General features: G+C 40.7%; 1 protein-coding gene across 6 annotated transcripts; it reads left to right on the forward strand.

The window, feature by feature from the left end:
- Positions 1 to 18,268: 18,268 nt before the first annotated feature.
- Positions 18,269 to 22,549, forward strand: LOC111252884 (uncharacterized). Of its 6 annotated transcripts, none has more exons than XM_022811486.2 (7): positions 18,269 to 18,429; positions 18,771 to 19,455; positions 19,922 to 20,014; positions 20,350 to 20,576; positions 20,932 to 21,147; positions 21,402 to 21,527; positions 21,807 to 22,549. In XM_022811486.2, exons 2-7 carry the CDS (start codon positions 18,817 to 18,819, stop codon positions 21,898 to 21,900), a joined length of 1,395 nt encoding a protein of 464 aa, XP_022667221.1. In that variant the 5' UTR covers positions 18,269 to 18,429; positions 18,771 to 18,816; the 3' UTR covers positions 21,901 to 22,549. The 6 variants fall into 6 exon arrangements, with proteins under 6 accessions (XP_022667221.1, XP_022667222.1, XP_086849050.1 ...); XM_022811487.2 differs by having other exon boundaries at positions 18,270 to 18,429; positions 18,756 to 19,455; XM_086992924.1 differs by having other exon boundaries at positions 18,270 to 18,429; positions 18,756 to 19,455; positions 21,402 to 21,498.
- The last annotated feature ends 222 nt before the right edge of the window (positions 22,550 to 22,771 follow it).

Raw genomic sequence — 22,771 nt, forward strand, 5'->3', positions numbered from 1 at the left:
CTCTTCCGTTCTCTACAAGATATCCTTTTATCAGAATAAGGAAACTTTACCTTGACTTCGGATGCCATGTAAACCCATTATGCGAGTAAATTTCAGGCAACGGCTCTTTTTTTTTATGTCTAAAGGCTGAGCAGGACGGAACCCACCGAGTGTTCTGCGTTAAATGGGAACTCTATAGCTATTGAGAAATATCGGTTTATCTTACAATAACTTTCCATCAAAAGTGGGTCAGAGCAGGCACCGTCGAACCCAAAAAGGCAAATGGAGATTGCCCTTTAAATTGAAAATTACTTTTTTTTTCTAACTCGATCTCTAAAGTCGATCCGTCTCTGAACAACGTTATTAGCTACAAGCTTCTCGCCCCACACATTCAACCCATCTCCAATCGCTTTCAAAACCTTTTGATCTCGCTAAAACACAAAGAGGAGTGTATTTATTACGGTGCTATTTTTGCCAAAGCACAACTGTCCTTGGAGTGTGGACTCTATGAACCAAACAGGATGATAATTGCAATTCTGCAGAGCTTTCCAGCGGCCCATAACAACAAGCGAACGTCTCGAAGATGGAAGCAACAGACAAAAATGGTCAATATTTTTTTTAAGAACTTAATATAAACAAATTCGATCCCATTGTTTGATGTTTTCCGACTTTACATTGTCCTATTTCCTTATTATTGAGATATAATCAGATGAGTAGTACTTCTATCGCTAGAGCACTACTGCACTATGTTTAGTTATTAATAGATCCCAGCACTAACGGAGATATAAGTCTATCGTAACTAGTAATGATAGACACTACAAGGGATAATTCCGTTCTCTTAAAGGCTTATAGTCCTTACACAGCGCTAGATCATAAGCCAGTAAAGCAGATTAGTATTGCTGGATTTTTTAACATTTTTATAAATGGACAAAAATAGTGCTTGCCAAAATCCACTTTATCATGTGCTTGTTTGTATATTTACATTTAAATACGCGGACATGTAGGACACGAAAAATAATTACGAAAAACTTCAGTTTTAATCGGTTATGGACCGTAAATCAGGGAAACTTTCACGTGCGTAAATAGCCAACAAAACACCGGACAGCTTACATGCACTCAAATACGGTTGTTCTTAAAAAAATGATGCGATTCGTACAAAGTATCGGGAGACGATGTTATTACATTTACGGGACGTACCATTTAAGCAGGAAACTGTAATCGGCATAAAATAGAGAAGTTCCGCTTGGAAAGATAGTTCATCTCCAGTAAACATTCCCTGAATGGCAACCGCATGATGAGATAGCAATGAAACCTTTTAATTTCACTTTTCTAGAGGCAATATTCTATGACAAAGAAAAGTCTTTCGAAAAATCTGGGAATCCGTCATTTATGGAACACCGTGATCCTAAACCTGTCCTAAACTAGATGTCGCTGTATAATCTGGACAGTCTTTAACGTCACAATTTGCACAATGCATAATTGCTTAGGGGACGCTTGCTAAAATGTTGGTTAGAATAAGAGCCTAACGGGCTTGAAGGCATGCGTGATCGAAGGTTTAGCTTCCACAATACGTGCTCATGCTGCAGTACCTCATTAGTCTGCGCGCTAAACCACCGATATAGATACAAAGGGGGCCATGTATGCGTAATAATTACACTCCTGCTTCCTTACAGTATATTTAGATTTTCAGTTCAGATTTTCTGCTATACGTACATATGTAGCTCTTTTTATTCAATGGTATGCCGAATAAATTAGCGAAATCGGGGGCATCTGAAAGGGTTCGGATTGTAGTTTCCGGGCTCGTATTTACAGCCAATAACGACGCATAGGTGATATTAGGCTGGATTAGATATGAAGGCTGCATTACGTGTCCAGCAACCTACGGAGACAGAGGGGCAGAAAGCCCCTCTCGATATCGGTTTGGTAATAACTGATATTGAGTCAAGGACATGTCAGGATTACATTAGATTACATTGACCTAGGCGACGATTAGCGGTTCCGGTGATGGCAACGCGCAGTAGGGTCACATGAAGTAGTCTATATTCGAAAGCGGGCGTGGACGTACTTCGCTTCGGGTTGGGAGCCAACTGCCTGGAGAACCGTCTGACGGCAGTTTCAAACCTAATACTCGAACTATTTCAGACCAGACCTAACGACTAAATTTGGTAGACACAACCAAAAAATGGATTTAAGCGATACCAGTCACGTTAGGTGACAAAAATCTTCCTTTATAAAGTACTCATTATAATTTGAGGTGAAATTAATAAAATATACGGACGGTTGATTTTATTCTAACCTGAAAAAGTAAAATAATGTACTTCTCAGTATGGAGGCTTAACAATTGTTTACTGATGTGATATTGCTAACAACTAAACGTAAGTAGATAGTATTAATGTGTCGATAAGTCTCCAGAATTCTAACTTTGCCTGTAATCGGAGTCCATCAAGCTAAAGGACGCATTATCGTTTAACAAAATTCTGTCTGCTGTCGCTGTCGTTGTTGAGGCCTGTAGAATTTGGAGAAGTCCAATCACTTCTGCAGCCACTTTTTTACACTCGAAGCGATCTACGGAAAATTTAGAGCAACTAGACTTCAGCATAGCGGCCAATTCTAAATAAAAAAAAAAAAGGGTCTGTTTCTCATAAGTTTAGGGAGAGGCCACTAGAACAACTCGGCGTTCGTGCTGCTCCGTCTACTCCGTCGCAACATATGCACAAACACACAACCACATTTCGCGCAGAGACACGCGGAGGTACAAACATGTCCCAGAAAAGCAGAGAAAGACGCTATACAATCGTAAATGTGCCCAGTACGTGAGAATGTAGACACTTCTTTGTTTAGTTGCCAATCCCTTCTGGCGATTACGAATGAAAAAAACCGTACTGGAGAAAGCATGGCAGACCTTGCGATCGTTTGGCCTAAAATAATGGCAAGAAAAGTGCAAAGGAAAAAAAGGGGGATACTTTTATATGGAGATAAAAGATAAGCGAGCAAAAAAAGGAGGTCGTTTAGGAATAAATATTGCGGCAAAGTAATGGGCTTGGCCAACCACAACCGGCGTCATACGGGTTTTTGTTTAACCTACATATGTACTATTTGTGCTTAAGGCTACACTGGAAGGGTTTCTCTTCTCATACGACACAATGTGGTTTTACAAGGGCCATATGTCTATGTCAACCCGCAAACTCAGAGCAAAAACCCACAATTAGAACAAGGCTACAGATAGGCATAGGGCATAATTTATATACAGAAATATGGTTAATTTGCTCAATCACTGAGTAACCGGGCATGCTCGAAATGTTTGTAATAAACAGACGGTAAAATGCGTGTTGTGTCAGCTAAATGCATCGAGGCACGCCGTCACTAAGGGTAATATGCTCGCCCGAACCTCGTGCAAAGAGGTTATACCCACATACTGAGTACACGCTAGCCCCGTTAAGGTCATCGCAGAGGCCCGCGTAGCTGCTGCTGTTCGCACGGCGATGTGCTAAGAGTATAATCATCATTCTAACCTTCTTGCTTTTCCGACCGACCCAGCATTTGAATGGCTCAAAAAGCTTGCGAGTTTCCTACCACTCGAGATGGTGCCTATTGAGAATGACAGGGAGCAGAAAGCATTACGATAATGACCGGAAAGCATAAATGTATGCAATGTTTTTTTTTTTTTTTTTTTTTTTTTTTAGTCCGTATTAGGTTGTGCTCAAAGGCGTGTGAAAACTCTTATGTATAGTGTAGCGTTGAGATTGTGGCTGAGGCAACACATACAGCTGACTAGCCCGTTGTTTTCTATACAGGCGTACTTATGTGAGTTGTGCTTATGGAAAACCATTTAAGAACAAAAAGTATGACTCGTCTGTACGCAAAAATATCACTTTCGTGTACTACATTGCGGCTACGGGACGGTTGTTCACAACGGTTAGTGAGCCCGTCAGTCGAAAGGAATTGCCTATATACATTATCAACGATGCAATACCTCGTTAATATATTGTTTTCACACCATCAATTATCAGGGATGCGTGTGAGTTGGGTTTTGGAGGGTGTGCCAGCCTTATGCCGCCAAAATCCAACTCGCGTAAATTCGCACATGAAGTATCATTCATACGTGAAGTACGTGCTGGGTTTTGACGGGTGCGCCAGTCTTGTGCCGCCAAAACCCAACTCGCAGACATTTGCGCATGCAAATATCATGCGTACGTAAAGTATAAAGATATTGCTTCTCGTGCCTTTTATCAACCTAATCTAAAATGATGCAAAGATAGACGATAATCGCACAGAGTGCCGTACACTACGAAACACAAATAGATTTACTGTTCTATTTAATTTAACCTGTTATCTAATTCCTACAATTAATCGAAATATTTAGCTTGCGCTTAAACAAATGCTGAAATTGAACGTTGTAGAAATCTATTTTTCTGTTTTGCAGAACGATGTCGCGTTCCGTAATAAGGCAACTTCGGAATAAATGTTCGGGACCCAAAGGTGCTTGCTAGCTGCAAACCTGTTATTCGGTATAGCCGTGCATCGTATTTAAAGTCAGTGTTCTAATACGATCTCTACTTAGGGCTAACGAAAACGAAAATTCGGATCACTAAAATGCATATTTGTTTAATAACAGCGTATATTTTGTGTTGGTAAGATATTCCTTTGTATAAGTATTCTTTAGATAGCGTCGCAGTACAGCACGTTCTGCCCTAAGGCTTCTGTATCTGACTAACGCGGTCGGTATTACGCAAAATTATCCTTACAGACCAAAATGCCCTATATGCATCCTAGTGATGAAGAAAAGCTTCAGCCCCCCCCTCCCCGGAAGGTTTGGAGCATTTATATTCACAAACTTATTTAAAAACACTCTACAGAACAACAAAAGTAGTCACAACAGCAGCTGTTTGGGATTACTGTAAAACACCCATTTTTATTTATTCTATAAACTGGTAGAAAATTAAGCCTCTGTTGAATCTGCTCTTGATGGCCAAATTTGCATAGGCCTAATGAAGACGTTTACCAATGCGACGAAGGGAAATAGCAGTTGCGTTGGGAAGTGTCGTCTTTTCTACGAAAACGCGGCGCTATTACAGCTGCATTAGACTAAACGGCAGGGTTCAGTGGCAATGGGAGACCTATGCCCGCGTACTTTTAATATGCAAGCCATATTGAAATGGTTGAGACCCTTGAAGCTAGCGGACATTGAGTTGTGGAAATCGAACTGCCGCCCGAATCTGCTTAATAATGTTTTATTTTCTGTTAATGTCTTTAACTAGGCCATGAATAGGCTTATTTTGCACGCGTTACTTGGATCATCCAAATTTCATTAAATAATTCAACTAGGGGCTTTGAAAGCCCACTGAAGGCACTATCCAAGTTTATTAGAACATCGGCACAATCGCGGAAATCGTCATAAAGTAGCTGTTTGGAGCAATCTGCGGAAACGGCTTGCCAGCCTTTACGTCAGAAAGCCTATTTGCATAAACGATTTATTCGATCATTCCAGCTCACTACCTTGTATTCGACCCCTATAAATCCCAAAAAAAAAATTTAGCAATAGTACATATAGTAGGTCGACATTCGACGTTCACGATATGTTATTCTCGAAGCGCTCCTAGACAATTCGTTGTCGGGCAGTAGGTAGTCGAGGAAGGGGACGGTGATCGCAAGAACAATGAATCCATCGGGCAATGGACCTCTTACTGCTTTTAAAAGATCAAACCAAGGAAAGCTATTCTTATGAATGGAGCTGGGACCTGCTAATGATAGGAGTACGATGTACCCTTGAGTCTTGACAGCTTTTTTCTGAATCTGTTCTATGCGACGTCCGTCCCCTATGCGCTCCACTTCAAACAAGATGGATGTGCCAGTTCTAGTACCGTTGTCCTACAGGCCCTGCACAAGTTAATCCGTTCAGTTTCTTAAAACCCATAAAAATCACGCACAATAGACACAGTCTGGATGGCCGAATAAATCGCTTCTGACTAGTTGAAGGCGTGAGCTTTATTACGCTCTAACCTTATTAAGGCATGACCAAGAACAAAGCTCTGTTTTTCAGACTGCAATTTGTCGCGTTTTTGAAAATTTAACGCGACACACGGCTGTCATGGTTTCCGACTTCTCAACGCTTCAGAGACATTTTGAGGTAGAATTTTCTGGACCGCTGCTCTCACCTTAGTTCCTCTTGATAGAGTACGTGGCATATATTTCAGGTTTGCAGCCACAAATGGCCAATGTTCTTACTGAGCATTTCGACAACTGCTTAGCTCGCCTTAGAAACTCGAGGTGAGAAACTCTTTCTGTACAGCTGTCTAAGTGGCCGGTAGAAAGAGCTAAGTAGATGTGGCTATTGATTCTGCCCCAGTATGCTTCGTGTCTAAGAGAACGCTACACATCCTAGAGTGTTCTTTTGTTAAAAAGAAAGGCCGTTTGCAAACCCGTAGTTGGGTTTTTATGGGATGGGCCTCAACATATTTGCGAATTTACGGACTTCCGCTTACGGTAAACGGCGATAGTTTGTAATCGTACAAATATTTTAAAAGAACTGGATTGATAATGGATATTTTGGTACCTTTGTTAAATGATTCAGGCAATTATACGATCCTCCAGCAACCTACTCGACAACGTAAAGTTAAAAAGGTAAATTATACGGAACGTTTCATATATAAGACGTGCAATTAAATTCAATAAAGATACCTCCCATTGTGCGTTATAGACTATAAAGTGCTATAGAGTCGTACATGACAGCTGTACCTACAATAGTTTACCATCTCCATTGAAGTGCCTTGTAGGTGTATTGCACTCAGAACTTCCCTAGCCACACGCAGCTAATAAGGAGGACGCCATATAATTGCTTGGAATGTCTGAGAAACGCACCAAGAATTATCGTACGAAAATGGGCTTTCCGACCATATCAGCTATGTAATCTGGGTCACCAAAGGTACGAGAACTGCAGTTGTTTTTCATGCATGTGTGCGCGACTGTATACAGATTGTTTGTTTTCGCTGCGGACGCAAGTTATTATATTTGCAAGAATTTTGCGATCAATCCAGTGGGAATTCGAACCAAGCTTGACAATGATTAATGACGACGTTTCAACATGTTGCATTTTCTTCATAGAACAGAGTCACAGTTTCAGAAACAGGGTCAATAGGTCTACATACAATTTTTCACTTTCAGAAGTAAGCCCAGATGACATTAACAATGAAAGATTGTCAAAAATATGTCCTGACATAATTCAGTTTTATGTGAGTAGTTATTGCGTATCTACAAAATTGAAACTTTCTGGGTAAAAGGTATTGGTCTGACGGTAACTTTTGATTGTTCGATAATTGCGTACATGGTAAAGACACGCAGACTGAAAATACGTCAAGTCGTTGGGTTAACTCGTTAATGAAGAGGTGTCTATTAAGATACTAAACATTTAAAGCAATCATGTACCATCTCGACTGACTGCGAACTCAGTTCCTTCTTAGTTTTCCTTTATATGGCTGACCCGACTGAAAAAATACGGAACGGCACACGGAAAAGACACAAAAAACAGCTTGAAACCTTAAGAAGATAGTTTAATTTACTCCCCACATGGAACGTATAGTTCTCAAGTAGTTATGCATTTAGAGGTGCATACGATTATATTACATAAGATCCAGTAACATGTTAAATAAGCACGCGCAATGTATAGACAGACCACAGTCTCAGTGTTAAGGAAATCATTCACCTTTGAGTAGGCGGCAGGCAGAATTCATTCAGCTGCCACCTCTTTTTTCCTTCCTTTTCAACCAACTTTCCCTAAATTTGCGCCGGCGACAGAGTTGAGGGTAGATTTGCTCACGTACCGTGTTATGGTAAGGTTGTTATCAGAAGCACCGCATAGGCAGTCCACATCCGGTGTTGGACGGGCAACGGCTGTGTGAGAAAGGTAAGCCGGTGGGCCTTCGAATGGGTGACCTTCTTTGAAAGCCCGGTTTCTCCCTGGAAAGCGTGGAGAATGAGGTTTTCAAGCTGCTGCTTATGCGTTAAGAGAAGGCGAGTGCATTCCAGCCCGTTCACAGCTCCGGAGGCCGGCTCCCTGACCGAAACGGAAATCCACGACGTGATCAGCTTTGTTGAAAGATTCAATATACTACTACGGCACAGCAGTCACCCTTCGTTTAATGCGAGTCATCTCGCGGGACTAAAGGGCCCACAAGCAGGACCAAGAGGAAAGAAAGAAAAAGCAAGAAAAATAATACTCATACATCGCGAAGGGAAAGCTATAAATAAGGACGGACACAGGCAAGAATTTTTATTCTAGTGCAGTGCAAATCTCGTTCAAGTTCGACCAACCACTGACAGTAGAATAAAAGGCGTTTTGGACGATGGATCCCGAAGTTTATTACATCGGCTCACCGTAAGGAGGATTGTTGCTATCGTGACGCCAAACGCGCGACTGCAGGAACATCTGAAGACGCATTTAAAGCTGAGTCAGCCGTTACTATAATCGGAGAGAAGCCTGCCATGACTTGAATCGTAGCTATCATCATCCTTACTGGATTCGCCAGAATTTCACCCAATGTGAAGGGTTTCAGCACTATAATCAAAACAGCGTAATGAGCACGCGAACCTCTTGTGTGCATCAATTACCGTACATTGGCTTAAAATAGTGCCATTTGAACGGATACCCCACCGCATATTCCGAAGATCATTGCCATCAGATTCTTCTCCTAAAACGATTGTTTCTAGAAAGAGAATAACGCGGCCTTCCTAAGCCCAGTTGCTATTTCCGCTGATTCCATTACATGCCTATTACGAAAAACCGCCGATTTATCATATTATCCGCGTAAAGAGAGCAAAACCTATTTCTAACCACACAGCCAATTTACGGCGAAAAGAAATCAAATTGAACAAATTTCATTAGAAGGTCTGATTTAAATATAGGTCCGACTATAACCTGAGCCATCTAACGATTACTTGCGTTCCCATACCGTCTCTTTGCACGTACCTCCACGTCTCTGAAATTTGTCTTTTTAGTAGTTTCGTTCGTTTACTATATGAATAGCCTTTTTTATTGACATACTGCTCAGCGTATTTCCTTGGCACGGGCCCCGCAGACTTTCAGCAGTACCTCTCTGCATGAGATGACCAGATAGCTAATAACTGTTTCCAATGTCTGGTTATTTCATGTGGAGCTACAACGACTTTCCAGTGTTATATAAAATGCCGATTTTCACGTAAAGCTTTTCATATATTATAGTGTGCGGATATATGGGTTAGGTGGCCACGGTCGTAGTATCTATCCATTGCATTAAATAGACGAATTTTAGGGAAGCTGTTTTACACACCGCTTGACTGAGATGAATCGATTAAGGAGTCTCTCAATACGACTTTGAACGAGCTTTAATTCATTCAGCAGCCGGCTACTTGACGTAACCTACATAAGTAGATCCAAATGTTGCTGGCAACCTTTAGCTTTTATGAAAAATGAGACCCTGAGGTATGATCCCTGAAGAAGTTCTGGCAAGCTGGCAGTGAAGCTCCTCGCATTGTTAAATTCAATTTAAGGATAATTCTTTGCATTAAAAATTAAGTTGAAGCCTTTGTCCCATTGGCGGCCACGGTCCCGAGGTCAGACTAATAGTACGGTAAACGAAACTCTACGACTTCAAGGAAGTAAAGTTCAACAGAGGGTTAGCGGGTCAAGCATCGTCCTACAAATTTTACGAGCCTGAGCTCTTTTCGAAATTCAATGGATAAGGACCCCGCTGCAGGAAGAGAAAAAAGTAAAGTCGAGTTCTTCCTTAAATTTAAACATACTCTTTAAACTTGTGCGATCGTAAACATAATTAAATTGATATAATTTAGGGCCGCGTGTATGAAATGTTGAATGAATAGAAAAGCAACTAAAAATAGTATTAGCGGAGCCAGTCTAAGTATGTCCTTAAGAAATAAACATAGTGCAGCTAGGACTATGTGTGCAGCGACACAAAGTTATCCATTAGGCAAGGACAAGAAATGTTACAGGACCCTAAGCTGGATCTGAGTGGATACGGATCTACCCTGGTATATTTAAATATGTATCTGTCTCGTAGAGCAAAAGCCGAAAGAGATATCAAACTAAGTTATTTTTACCTATACTTAATCTTAGCAGATTTTGCTGAAGGCATTTTAATCCCAAATATCACCTATATTAGGAGATTTTCTATTTCTGCCAGTCCCTTCCTAGGGTCCTATTGACCCGATACAAAATCAGACATTTACCTATTACACAAGCTATATAATGCGTGCCGGCTTGTCGTACCGCGATTCTTTCTATAAACTGTCAATGTGAAATTGTACATTTATCTGTCTGTCGGCGGTTCACTAACGATCACGACCGTAGCTACGCTAAAAACGACTCTATCGTTCTGCCTTCTTTTTTTTTTCATACGATGACTGATATCTGCTATTCTCAAAAACCAAACATTCGATGTGGTGATTCCATCGGAAATACCTCTGTTCTCTCCCGCTGGTGCTTTTGCACTGCTCGAGGGTTCTACAGATCACTTTCGGGCACTCCGTAGAGTTTCCATGGCTTCTTCATCCGCCGTCGTAAGGGCCATCGGGTCCTTCCAGAAAATCCACTACACTGAATCTGGGGGCACGAAGACGTCGGAGCGGCCGATGGTCAGTAACCCCTGGCGAATGACGTTTCTAGTTTCCCGACAATTGTGGAAGCGGTCGACAACTAGCTCTAACCCAGCTCGGATGTCCGTCCGCCGGTTCGATCGTCCTTTATCTCGGCTGTCGGTTCAGACGATTTCGATTGGTCCGATCGGTGAACTCAAGTCGGCTTTTCGAAGACGTCATAGGCCTGGCGCCGTTCATCAGTTGTACTGTTCCTGACAATACCTACCAGTCAGTCATGGAGATTCAGCCTGTTTCTCTGCTCTTTTTGCTGCTAACGTGTTAGGACAAGGCGGCGGAAAACAAAACAGTTACGAATAAAGCCTGGCCTGCGGAGGAAAACTGAGGTCTCACTATGCTAGGCAAAATCTGGATCTTAAACCGGTGGTAACGGAAAAGTGTGCGTCAAATCGCAAGCCCTTTTAATTCTCCATATATAAGTACGCAGAAACATTAATTCAGCAAAAGTGACCACTCCGGCCTGACTCTCTATGTTTTGAGTTGTACGTCTGGTATAGCTGTTAGACATTTCATCAGACGGTTAGCTGGCTCCCAGCACGAAACGAACTGTCTATCTGTCTGTGCCGGGTTTGAACCTACTCCACAGCGTGTCCACACGATTAGCAGGCAAATACATTACCTACGAAGCTATAGCAGGGACCTGATGATGCTAGTCGATAGTGTGATTTGTGCCAATTTTCCTTTGTCTGCCTGAACTAAAGAGCAGTATTGAATACTTATTTTAATAAGGCCATCAATTGTTCATTGTGAAAAAAAAAATTCATGCTTCATTGACTACCGCCTGTCAAAAGAAAGGTGTAGGTGGTACGCCTAGAATAGTGCGTTCGACACTGATTTATCTCACTTAAGACGTCTTATTGTATTAATTCTCTTCTTTAATAGAAAGATCCTATTTCGACTGACACGAGCAGAGAGGAAGCTGTCGACCTAAATAGTTGAAATAGATTATTTGCCCTCTTCGACGCGTCACTTATAACGCATTCGAATCGAACATTCCGTCACCATTAACAGCAAACGAAGGCTAGCAAGCTGAAATTCGTGGAGTGTTTTGCTTTTACCTAAAGACCAAGTTTGGCCTTACATAACAACACCTTAGGACAGACTTAAACTACAGAATGAATAAGAGCAGCTAGGCTCACGACTCCATTGAAAATCAAAAAGTTGGAACCGCAATATCAAAACTTCGAAACGTTAGATGTAATTGATATATTGGTATAATGAATAAGCACCGGAAAAGCAGTTAGAGGCTTAATGACTACGTAATTCAAGTTAACTCTCGTTAGTTAAACCTATAAGGCTCTATTAATGATTACATATCCGTTCGTTGCTCAAGTCGACTGGGTGTGTATGCCCGCAAACGTAAATATACAACATTAACACAAATACTAGGTAAGATACATAAGCGACGTCTAGGCGTATTACCGCGAAAACAGGTGCCAAAGATATGCTTGTAAACCCCTCGGATCGCACGCTCTGGTAACCAGACCCTCTCGGGGCCACATGATCTATTTAGTTCCAATGATTATTTAGATAGGCATTTGGCAGTGTCCTTTCAGCATTTCCTTGAAGTCATTCTACGTAATACCTTTCATATAATATTTTACAGTTACCATATGGTATGGACTTGGAATTGCGCGCATCGATCATACGCGAGCTTCCTGCAGAGATCTGGCTTAACCTGTCTTTGATATGTATATATTACGGCGTTGAGCTTCTCCTGGCAAACGCTCTCCGGTATAATTGTGCGCTCACTTTTTTTGCCCTTTGAGCGATCCTATTAATTGAATTGCCTAATGCGGCATTAGGTTTCTAGGGTAAGCTTTTATCTGCAGTTGTTTTGTTGTCTCTTTCATCTGTGTGCTTTATTCTGTGCCACTCTTTCGTTCGCCCACGCAGTCTCTTTTCTGGCAAAGGCATCACCAGGCGAATCTTATCCTCTAGCTGAAATCGCCTACCTTGTCAGCCATAGCAACAGCCGTCCCCTCCGCCGTCCCTAGTCGCAGTTCCCTGGCCCACGTTAAGTACCAAATCAGAAAAAGCCGACGCAGACCGCTGCTCTTGCCTCATGTTCTGTGATTTGGCAATCGTGTCAACTTCCCAAATGGCTTCGACAAGCTTTCCGAGCATCGATTTCTCTAGTTAATTTCATACAATAATAAAAACAGTTGCGTTTTTCGCTTTGACACCGGCAGTAGTTATGCAGACTTTCCAACTCGACCGATCAAAATCTCGTCGCGTTTGTGTTGTGTCGGCGTGACGAAGGCCAAGGCCAGTCACGATGGTTTGCTCTTTCTTGTTTCGACCGGCCAATGCGTTCGACCGTCGTACTACCGTTAGTCTATTTGAGATGACTGAGCCACGAGACTGGATAGCATGGAAATCGGTGCAGGACACCGAGAAGGTCTGCGTAGTTGAGCACAAAGCAGCGGACAGAAACAGAAGCGTGTTGTTTTATCCTTTACGTTCGTCTCGTGTATTCAAATGCTTTCCGATTGCTCAAACCTATTCAGAAGCCCTAGATCGTTTAAATATACTGCGCAGTTATGAATCCTCTTCAATGAATGGATCGTTCTAGGTAGGAACCTATCGTTCTGCTAACCTCTTGTTGGCAATGGGAACAGTTTTCCGTATAACTGGCGACAGCATTCATGCTATCGAGAAAAGACATACCTCATATATGCTGTACCGGCGAAATCATTTCAAGACATGCATCCGCGTGCAGTTTCTATGTCTCTTATACACGTTTCAAATGAAGCTTAGTAGAAGCTTGATGAAGACGTTTGTCTGTTTAGCATTGTTCTAATCAAGTATATGATAGGATTTAGCTGAGGTGGTCAAAAAGAACAACTCGTTATTCATTCAACATTTGGAATCGTGCGCACGTTTGCTTTACGATAGGTCTGTAGTCGATTCCGGTGATCACGTAACGTGTGCACGTCACGTATTGATGGCTTGATCGTACCGAGCTATACAACTCGGACCAACTTCAGATTTCGCTCATTGACGAATCGTCGATGAGTTATTAGATCACCACACGTAGACGCTTATATATATATACATGTAAGTTCTCAATGAGATGCTCCCTGCATTGATCACAGTTCAAAAGTCAATGTCGGAGTGATTATGTATTCTAGACTACAGCTTGTCTGAAGTGATTCAGAAGCTACTCAATGGTTTGTGGTTACTACTAACCAAACTACGATCACGAAGCCATCAACATTGGAAACCAGGACATCAGTTATGCCCAAATGATCTATTTTTTCAAATTTAAAAGTCCTCCGTACCTGTACCTGTATGACCTTAAACGTCGATTCGAAATGCTGTCAAGTGCATTATTGAGATATTTAATGAATAAACGAAGGATTTTTTGTCGAAATGAATTTGTTTAAACATGTACGTAGGACGTACTTACGACAGCATACCTGTTAGTACGAGGGTATAAGGTAGCGTATATGGTACTCGAGCTGCCAAAGCCAACGAACTCTCGCGGTGATCAAAGGAACGTCCCGTATGTGTACTACAGGACACTCAAAGCTGTAAAGAAGGGAATAAAACACGCCACGAAATAAATGTTGCATCATGCCTTCTTATAAATCCAATTGAAGAAAAATGAAAGCATGTACATTTATTGTAACACATATGGGTAGTCCTGCTCAAAGCAGCCTATGCTTACAACAGTTTGGGGGGCAATCTAACTTTATATAGCTGAAGTTTGTCCAGTTAATTTCATCCAGGTGCTGCTTTGATATGCCCAAGCTACAGGCTACGCGAAATATACGTGTGGAAAACTGTCGAATCGGGCAGAATATGCTTGAAAATGTGAAGAAGGTGTAACTTTACAGGAAGATGTTTAAAAAACTCTTGATTCGTAGTTGTTAACAGCTTCTTTCATAGTGGCTAAGCAAAAACAAAATGGTAGTAATGGATCGTCCTCTGCCTCGCGCAATCATATTTACGATAATAGCAATAAATAGTTACCGACAAAAATGATCACGTCGTCGCCAGCCTCATTGCTGCTGCCCCTTTTCTGTATTCGTGTGTACATATGCTCGCGACGAATTTTTGGCAGTAAAAACAACAACACAAAGTTAATTAACCCCACCCAGCATGTCCGTTGTCCTGCGTCCTGTTACCTTTTCCCTCGACTGAAGTCGTGGATTCATTTTACACATCATCAGATCAATCGACAAAAATTCATCATCTACGGTCCGTCTACATTATTGACAGGACAATGGATAAATTCAATATCTTTCAGAGGAGTTTTTTTCTCCACAATGCTAAAAGGCCTGGTCCATTAGAACTCTACATTTATGTCATACCATATGCAGTAGAAGCATGCCGTTACAGGTAAAGCTTGATCATTCTATATTAATATAATAAGAATTTGCTTAGCAGATTTTATTACTAATATAGGGCTACATTTCAGGTCGTATATAACGACGCTTCTATTTAATTTATAAGTTGCTTACCAAGGCCACAAGCCCGTTGACTTTCAGCGTGAACATATGCTGTGCATACGCTATAAGAAGTATTTCAAGAACAAGCGCCCTATGCCTGATTGGCTCCAGGCGGCAAGTACCCCGGCAGATGCCCCTAAGCACCTGTAAGTCACTAAGGTGGAGGGCCTTCTGGTACCTTCTAAACTCACCTGAAATGAACTGAAGTGAAAAACGTAGACAAGACACGAAAACAGCCGTGTTTCTACGCTTCGCCAACTTCAAGTGTACCAATTTATCCCGCCTGACATCTGTATTGGAACCTTCAACTGTAAAGCCACTAAGTTGGAAACTGTGCATAAAAACATTTGATAAAAAAAAAAAGTATTCGATCATAGTTAGCATTCGAGTGCTATATAGGCTGTATGCTTGAATAGAAAAAGCCTTCAAAGGCCTGAGTCCGAGCAGTCGTAGTAAGTACTGCTAGTACTGAAGAAGGACCAAATTTCTTTGGTGACTTCTAGTGGATTACTCGCTAAATTGAACACACAAATTAGATGGGAACATTACAGAAAATCAAACTGGCGTAAAAGTTTCAAGCGACCATGTTCGTGGTGCAGTTGTATTATAAAATACTGTTTTCCATATGGCGGATAGAAAAATTAATGACATTGTGTACGATGTTCTGTTATTTAGAGGTCGTGTTATTTTTAGCTGACGCCAAATCTAACGGTTACGAGCATAATAATGACGGGAAAAACTTAAGTGGGATCCAGCAACAGCACTGAACTCTGAGCATTATTAAGCAGAAAGGACATGATGCGTATAGTACCTTAGGCTTTTTGTTACCTAAAAATTTAATACCAGGATACTCAATTAGTGCATTATCAACATTAGCTGGCATGGTAGGCCATTTCAAGCAGTTTACTCTGCTGTTGCACAATAGCGGTCGAAAAGCGGTATCTCGAAACGGCGTTTTTCTTTCTATTGAGCTAGGGTCAAATTTACATTGACGACATTTCTTTTATAGAGATTTTTATACTTTTACATAGATGCAAATTCATTGAACATTGTGAGGCGTGTGTGCAGCTGTATATAAATGTACGGGCCGGTTGAGTCCGTTTTTTTCTTCGTCCAGTCGATGGAACGGAAATAGCTTCTTAGAGTTTGCCACATAGTAAACTTCACGATATATAGTGGCGGCAATTTGTCGCGGGGAACGTTTCCAGACATCTCAATATATCACTTTATTGCTCAACGAGGGGAAAGCTATCGAAACTAGCCCCATAACATCTGAAGGGGTTTCGATCTTGATGCAGGCGTTGTCACATATGTCATTTTAATCAGACGAGCCGGTATAGCAGATCAAAATAAAGAAAATAGTATTTCCGAAACGAATGGACATCTCTCAGTTATAGAAATTCTGAAACGGGTACTCAGACAAATATTAGTCTGTTTCATATAAAGGTTAATTCGTATAGACAGGACAAAACACGAGAAATATTTACACGTATTTGAGGTTTGTTTTTGGGAGCAGATGTTTTACTACCGTGTTTTCGCCTTATCATGCTCCACAGAGACTATTTAATACTGCCCATCTTTCTTACTATGACAATATTGTAGTTCTTAATTCGAGTTAGCACTTATCGAGGCATGATAAATGCCTTCTTTGTCATATCACGGAATAGATTTTAAACCGACAGGTATTCCTAGGGAAAAGGGTCTGATGAGTTTCATATCTAGTTCGGCCCCTAAATATGGAAACAACGCGCCTTCGAAAATACAGCTTTGTTCCATTTGTACACACACACACTATTGGGACGTATCTATATATTGCAATAAAGCATGTTATGTAATATAAGGATATATAAGCATATTAATAAAGACAGAAATATTTTCCGTCCGTGTTAGTCGCCTAAATATGGTATGGTAGAAATGAAAGCATACTCTTTGCCCAGACATGTTAGGTACGTTTAGAGATGGCGGCTCTAGGTGGCGGCTTAGAGGGTTCACGGCTACTAAGGTAGAAGTTTCGGGGAAAATAACAGCGTCATCTAGGTATAAACGTCAACCTGACCTATTTTGCTTGTAACAGGGAGCCCGCGAAGATACGATATAAAAAATTGAAGCAGTTTCAAACCACTACTGATAATAGCGAACAGCATCGGATTCAGGTGTCCTTATCCAACCAAGGGTCAGCGTGTCCTAAGAACACAACAGCAATAAAAATCGGCATCGTAAAATAAATATATAGGGGTACCTATATTGTCGTATACAGATGGGCAGAATAGAGGAAATTGTTCATTGGTATCGGGAGCGAGTGCCGTTAACATCGTCACTGGGCCTGTGGTGCACCCTGAGTTGGGCATCGTTAAAGCCTATACGTGCGCCTAATATACACACTTTGCCCATTTGACCGCATTCGGCTTATGTGATGGAGATAGTGAAATGAATTTGCGGACTTCAGATCGACCCAGCGTCCTTTTCGGGAGTCCGACAAACGGAAACATATAGACAAGCAGACTGAAGGACACACCCCGCCCGCTAGGCTACTGTGTGATAAAGGACAACCCAGTGGAAGGGGCAAAAAAAAGCATATTTCTAAAAAGTATTCAGTGAGCTATACGGCTTAGCCCAGACCACCATGCAACTCTATTAGCCTGTAAAAAAATCACACTAAAGCAACCGCTTTAGACAGACTATCTTGATAAAACAAATAAACACAGACTTTCAGTAACAGATGATGGGTAGAAATGCGTGTTTCTGAAAGCTCGTCTAATTTGCACCGAACTATTTGTTTTTTTTTTTTTTTTTAATCTAGCGGTCGTTATACGAATACTTGAGCCCTTATCTATCACTTAGGTTTAGCTAAGCGTGTAATGCTGTTCAAAACAATGACGACTTCATGATTTTTGGTTCGTACCACAGTCTGGAATGCTAGCGGATATCGTCTTTAAGAATTTTTATGTATACTATATCCTCTTATACGCCCATCGATTCAACTTAACATCGTGAGTATAACGATATTCATTAACTTGCACTGTTGACTCCCTCCCCTAAACCTTAAACCCGTTACTCTCAAGTTTTCGTGTCAAAGCAGAGACACTCAGAGCACTCTTTAGCTTGGTGTGAACTACATACCATTAGTTATACAGGGATAAACCGCGCTACGTGCAGGGAATGTTTTCATATGTGCGAGTCTGCCTCTGGGCAAATGTCTCTGTTTTGGATACGTGTTGTTCCAAAGTCACAATCAGTTGTTTAGTAGGCCTGGTGCGGTCTATGACAATAACCACATGTTCAACATGATTATCTAACGAAAAGTTCGACCTGGACTGTCCAAGTTTTCTTATGCGCCATTTGCACAATAGTAAGTTATGCTATGCTTCATGTCACAACGAATTATTATGATAATGGCAAATTTCGAAAATATTCTAGTGTATCCGAATCATTGCGGCAGTCAGTATTCATTCGAGTCATTTAGTTTTTTTTTCTTTTTTTTGCTACGATGACGTAAAAACGTCAATCTAGATAAAGTAACTAGCAGGTTTAGTCAAAGTCTTAACTATAAACTATAAGCTACTAATGAATTATACTCCAGTTGTATTATAGTACAGTCTGAGACCGACAGCTCCAGTAGGTGTTAGCATGTAAGTGATAGACGCGGATCTGATGACGAAACATTATTAATAATAGCTGGCTTTCGGGAAGATTCGCACCAAGTGACTGCCGAAATCGTCGACAAAGACGTTCAGCGATGTTACCAAGTACAAATATATCAGGGGAGGATATCTTTGCCACACAAGACTTGCTTCGGAGAGCTGTTAAAGATACTCCTACAACCTCGCCTGAAAAAATCAACATGGTGCATACAGGTGATGACAACAGGCGCATTGTTGATCACTGTGCAAAACTAAAGAGTGCAGTTGAAAAATTTTTGCACCAACAACGAGGAGAAACTTGTTTAAACCTACCGCAAAAATACTCATCGAAAGCATTTATAGACTGTGAGATGAACTTAACAATTGGTGATGATCAACGCGCTGACATGGGAGATATTTCCTACGGAGAAGATCAAAGTCGAGAGATGCGAGGTAGAACCGAAGGACACGATGCAGATCTCACGTGTTCTCGAAAAGATGTTGAGATACTCCAACAACACCAACGATCGAGTCAGGAGTCACCAGTAGACAAGCGGAGTTCCTATAGAAAGGAATTTACACCCGGCAGGAGCACGAGCAGTGACGTGAACGACTATGCAGCGAGTAAGCGGCCCTTTCAAGACCTGTCGCCCACCAGGGTGTTAGGTCAGATTGAACATGAGTCTCGAAAAAGGCTGTACTCTATCGAAGAAGAGTCTGCGTCTAAAAAGTACCACAAAGACTTCATGCTGTTGGTAAGTATGTTGAAGCGATGCAGAGTGCGTAAACTGACTGAAGGCAAATTCAAATAATGAACAACGGTAATGTACGCATTCTGGGGTCTAAACGTAACCTGTTTATGTTTCTGAAGTTCATATTGTTGTTTCGTAATGCTAATAGGAAAACAGTAAAAGGCCAAAAATAAGAAAGAATCATCGTTTTTTTTACACCTGGCTAAGTTCCAAATGTTTCCTCATCGTATTTTGTCATAGACAGCTAGTGGAACCATATAGCAAAATGAGTAATCGCTGTTTCTACGCACAATACTGAAATAACACAGTGTTATACAAGGATGGAGCGAGAATGGTCTGAAAAATATACAATTCATAGGTTCACTTACGGATAATTACACCTAGAAAAACACTTTTTCTATTAATAGTAAATTTTCTGAGCAGCAAAACACGCAAACGTCTCTGTTCTGTTTTTATTGTAATTCAATAGGAATCATCCAATGGAAATGATCATTCGCAGAAAGGAGTTCGACGATCCGTCAAGGAAAAACATAGTGTGTGTCCATTAAATAACGGATCATCGGTAGGTATTGTCACGAGGTAAAGTGCACAACATAATATGTTTAAGAAATGCGCAAGTTAGAAGTGAATATTTTAAATTATTCACACGAGGACCTTCGCGAGGCACCTATTATTAGTTTATTTTATAAAATTTTCGAAATTATTCAGCACTGGCTGTTTCTACAGCTTGCCAGTTTGCAATAGGACTATACTTACCCGTTCTCGTTATTAATCTTGTGTCAGTGAGCCCTAACAGTTTAATGAATGTACACAAAAGACTTTAGTATTGCAATAAATCGTTGAAGGAACCCACTGACTGTTGAAATAACGGATACTAAATCTTTTTCTATTACTCAGATGGCTTGGGTGTCCAGCACGGAACCTCAGTTGATCGCATCTATTTTGAACGGAAATATGGACGAGCCTTATAAAGATTATAGCTCACATCTCAGTTTAAATGATCGCCCCCAACGTTGCAGTTCATCTCGAAACATTTCAGAGGCTGCAGTTCAAGGTACTCTACCTGCTACTGAATATAACTGCACTTCGCCGTCCGCAAACGTATTGAAAGTCACCATTATGACGTAAGCTTTCGGTCTGCAATTAAGTCCTTATAAATCTATACCTTATAAAACCACGAAAATAACAATATCGCTCCATTTACCAGTTCTGCGACGGTACCATTAACAATTAGGAACAACTGTATACTAAAATTTATGCCGATATTTTTTAGGCGCAGTTGACCCACCAACTTATGCAAGATCTGCCTGCTGAGGCCTTTAAGGATTATTCTCTAAGAAGTTAATGCTTGCAAAACGCAAACATCTTCTTTCCATACGGAAATTTGTTATTATTTTCAGCATTTACAGCTCAATTTAGTTCTTTAATTACTAAGGTCTGCTTGTATACAATTCCCTTTGCATCAATGTTCAATTCTAGGCGACGTCGGCTACAACTTCCAGAGGTGTCGAAACAATGGCCAAAACTATTACGCTGTCTTCGATCATCTGTAGAACATACGTTTCGAGGCCATAATGGCGTTAACCTAAAGCTTCACGCAAATTGTCCCGGCTTGAACGAATACTTGGAAATGTGGTTACAACTTAAGGTGCTGATGAAAAAAGCGAACTCAGCTACTAATAGTGCTGATATAAGGTAAAAGACAACTTATTTGCGGCGGGCTTGATTCTCCGCTCTGCCAGGCATTCCTTACAATAAAAAAAAGTGTTGCAGAATAGTGCATACTCAGTCTGAACGGATACTTTAAGACGCAAATATATTATAAAATAAATTTGATGTGTGGATCACAGAAAAGTAATCTTATTATAGGTCGGTGTAAAGAAATAACTTATAACCAATAATTCATCATAATTTTTTCTAAGAGCTTTATGTCCTTACAATATTTTAAGGCAGTGCGAGACGCAAGTGGTCACTCACATCCAGGAACTCTTGTCTGTGTCGGTCTGCATTTCTGCAGACGTCAACGCCTTAACGCGGCCTGCACAGGTACTAGCAGACCCCACTACCTTGTGCAGGTTGGACTTCCATTTATTTCAATTAGCCTAACATTTGATCACGTTAACATCTTCATTAAAATATCATAAACAGCTAGGATATATAGGCCAAGGAGCAGGTTGGCCATTGGAGGCCGTAGGCCAACAAACGGTTATCTGCAAACAATTTTTGCCATGCCACTATTTCACTAGTGACATATCCCGGTCTGTACGAACGTCTTATTCTACTAAAATCTGGGAAGATGAATAGTGGATTTGCTATTAAGGATCGTAATATTTCTTCTTCTATGCAATTTTCAGTCAATTAAGGACATCTGAATGGAGCAAACTAATCGAGTCTATCTGCGCCTTCCGAAACATGTACACGAGGAACATGAAGTTATTTACAGCATGAACTAACTGTCGTTTTTTACTGCTACGCAACGGATTCAGATTGTTTATTGCAAATAGTAAATGTCTATTTGTAAAAAGTCAGTATACAAATCTGAGGTTTTTTGTTGTAGCGTTACGCCTTATTTGAGAAGGCAGCCAGCATTTTCAAGCGTCATGTAACCTTGGAAGGTGATCAATCCTGAAAACATCGTATTTTTTTATTTAGGAAACGTCTCGTATTTATGCACGCATTGTTTTATCTAAATGTAACTTGAAAAAGAGATAAACTTGAGATAATACTACCAAGATTACGCCAAATCTATTAGTAGCAGGAAATAGAAATGTGGAAATTCGTGGAACAGGAACAGCAGTTATCGAAGCCTTAGCTATTTTAATTCGGGAAAAAAAATCACTGAAAAAAGTAATTCGCTTTTAACGCCACAATCCCTATTCCCTTCTTCTTTTGCGATACAGCAATAAGTTACGTAGGTAGAACCTTAATTAGGTTATTGTTATTGTTAAATTGCGGTCCTTTTTTTTTGATTAAAAAAGACGATTAACTAGGATTTGTTTGCTGAACTATATCAATCTGAAATCTTTTGCAATGTTGAAGGAATAAATTGAAAAATATTAAGTCATGACAAAGCCAAGCTTTGCACCCGTAGGTTTTATTCGTTTCTTTTCCTTTTTTAGGTAACAGCTCGCTGTCAAAAGGACAATTGATCCGATCATCATACAATCTTTGCAATATCTACAAAACAAACTATTATTATTCTTTTTATATCAAACATCAACTTGTTAGATTGAGGTAGAAGGCCCATAACTAATCGTTTCTTTCGGGAAAGGAAAAAACAACGTGTAGTTCCATTGTGAACTAGGTATAATTTCGAAAA

This window comes from Varroa destructor, unplaced genomic scaffold, assembly GCF_002443255.2.
Source record: "Varroa destructor unplaced genomic scaffold, Vdes_3.0 BEIS01000006.1, whole genome shotgun sequence".
Taxonomy (NCBI): domain Eukaryota; kingdom Metazoa; phylum Arthropoda; class Arachnida; order Mesostigmata; family Varroidae; genus Varroa; species Varroa destructor.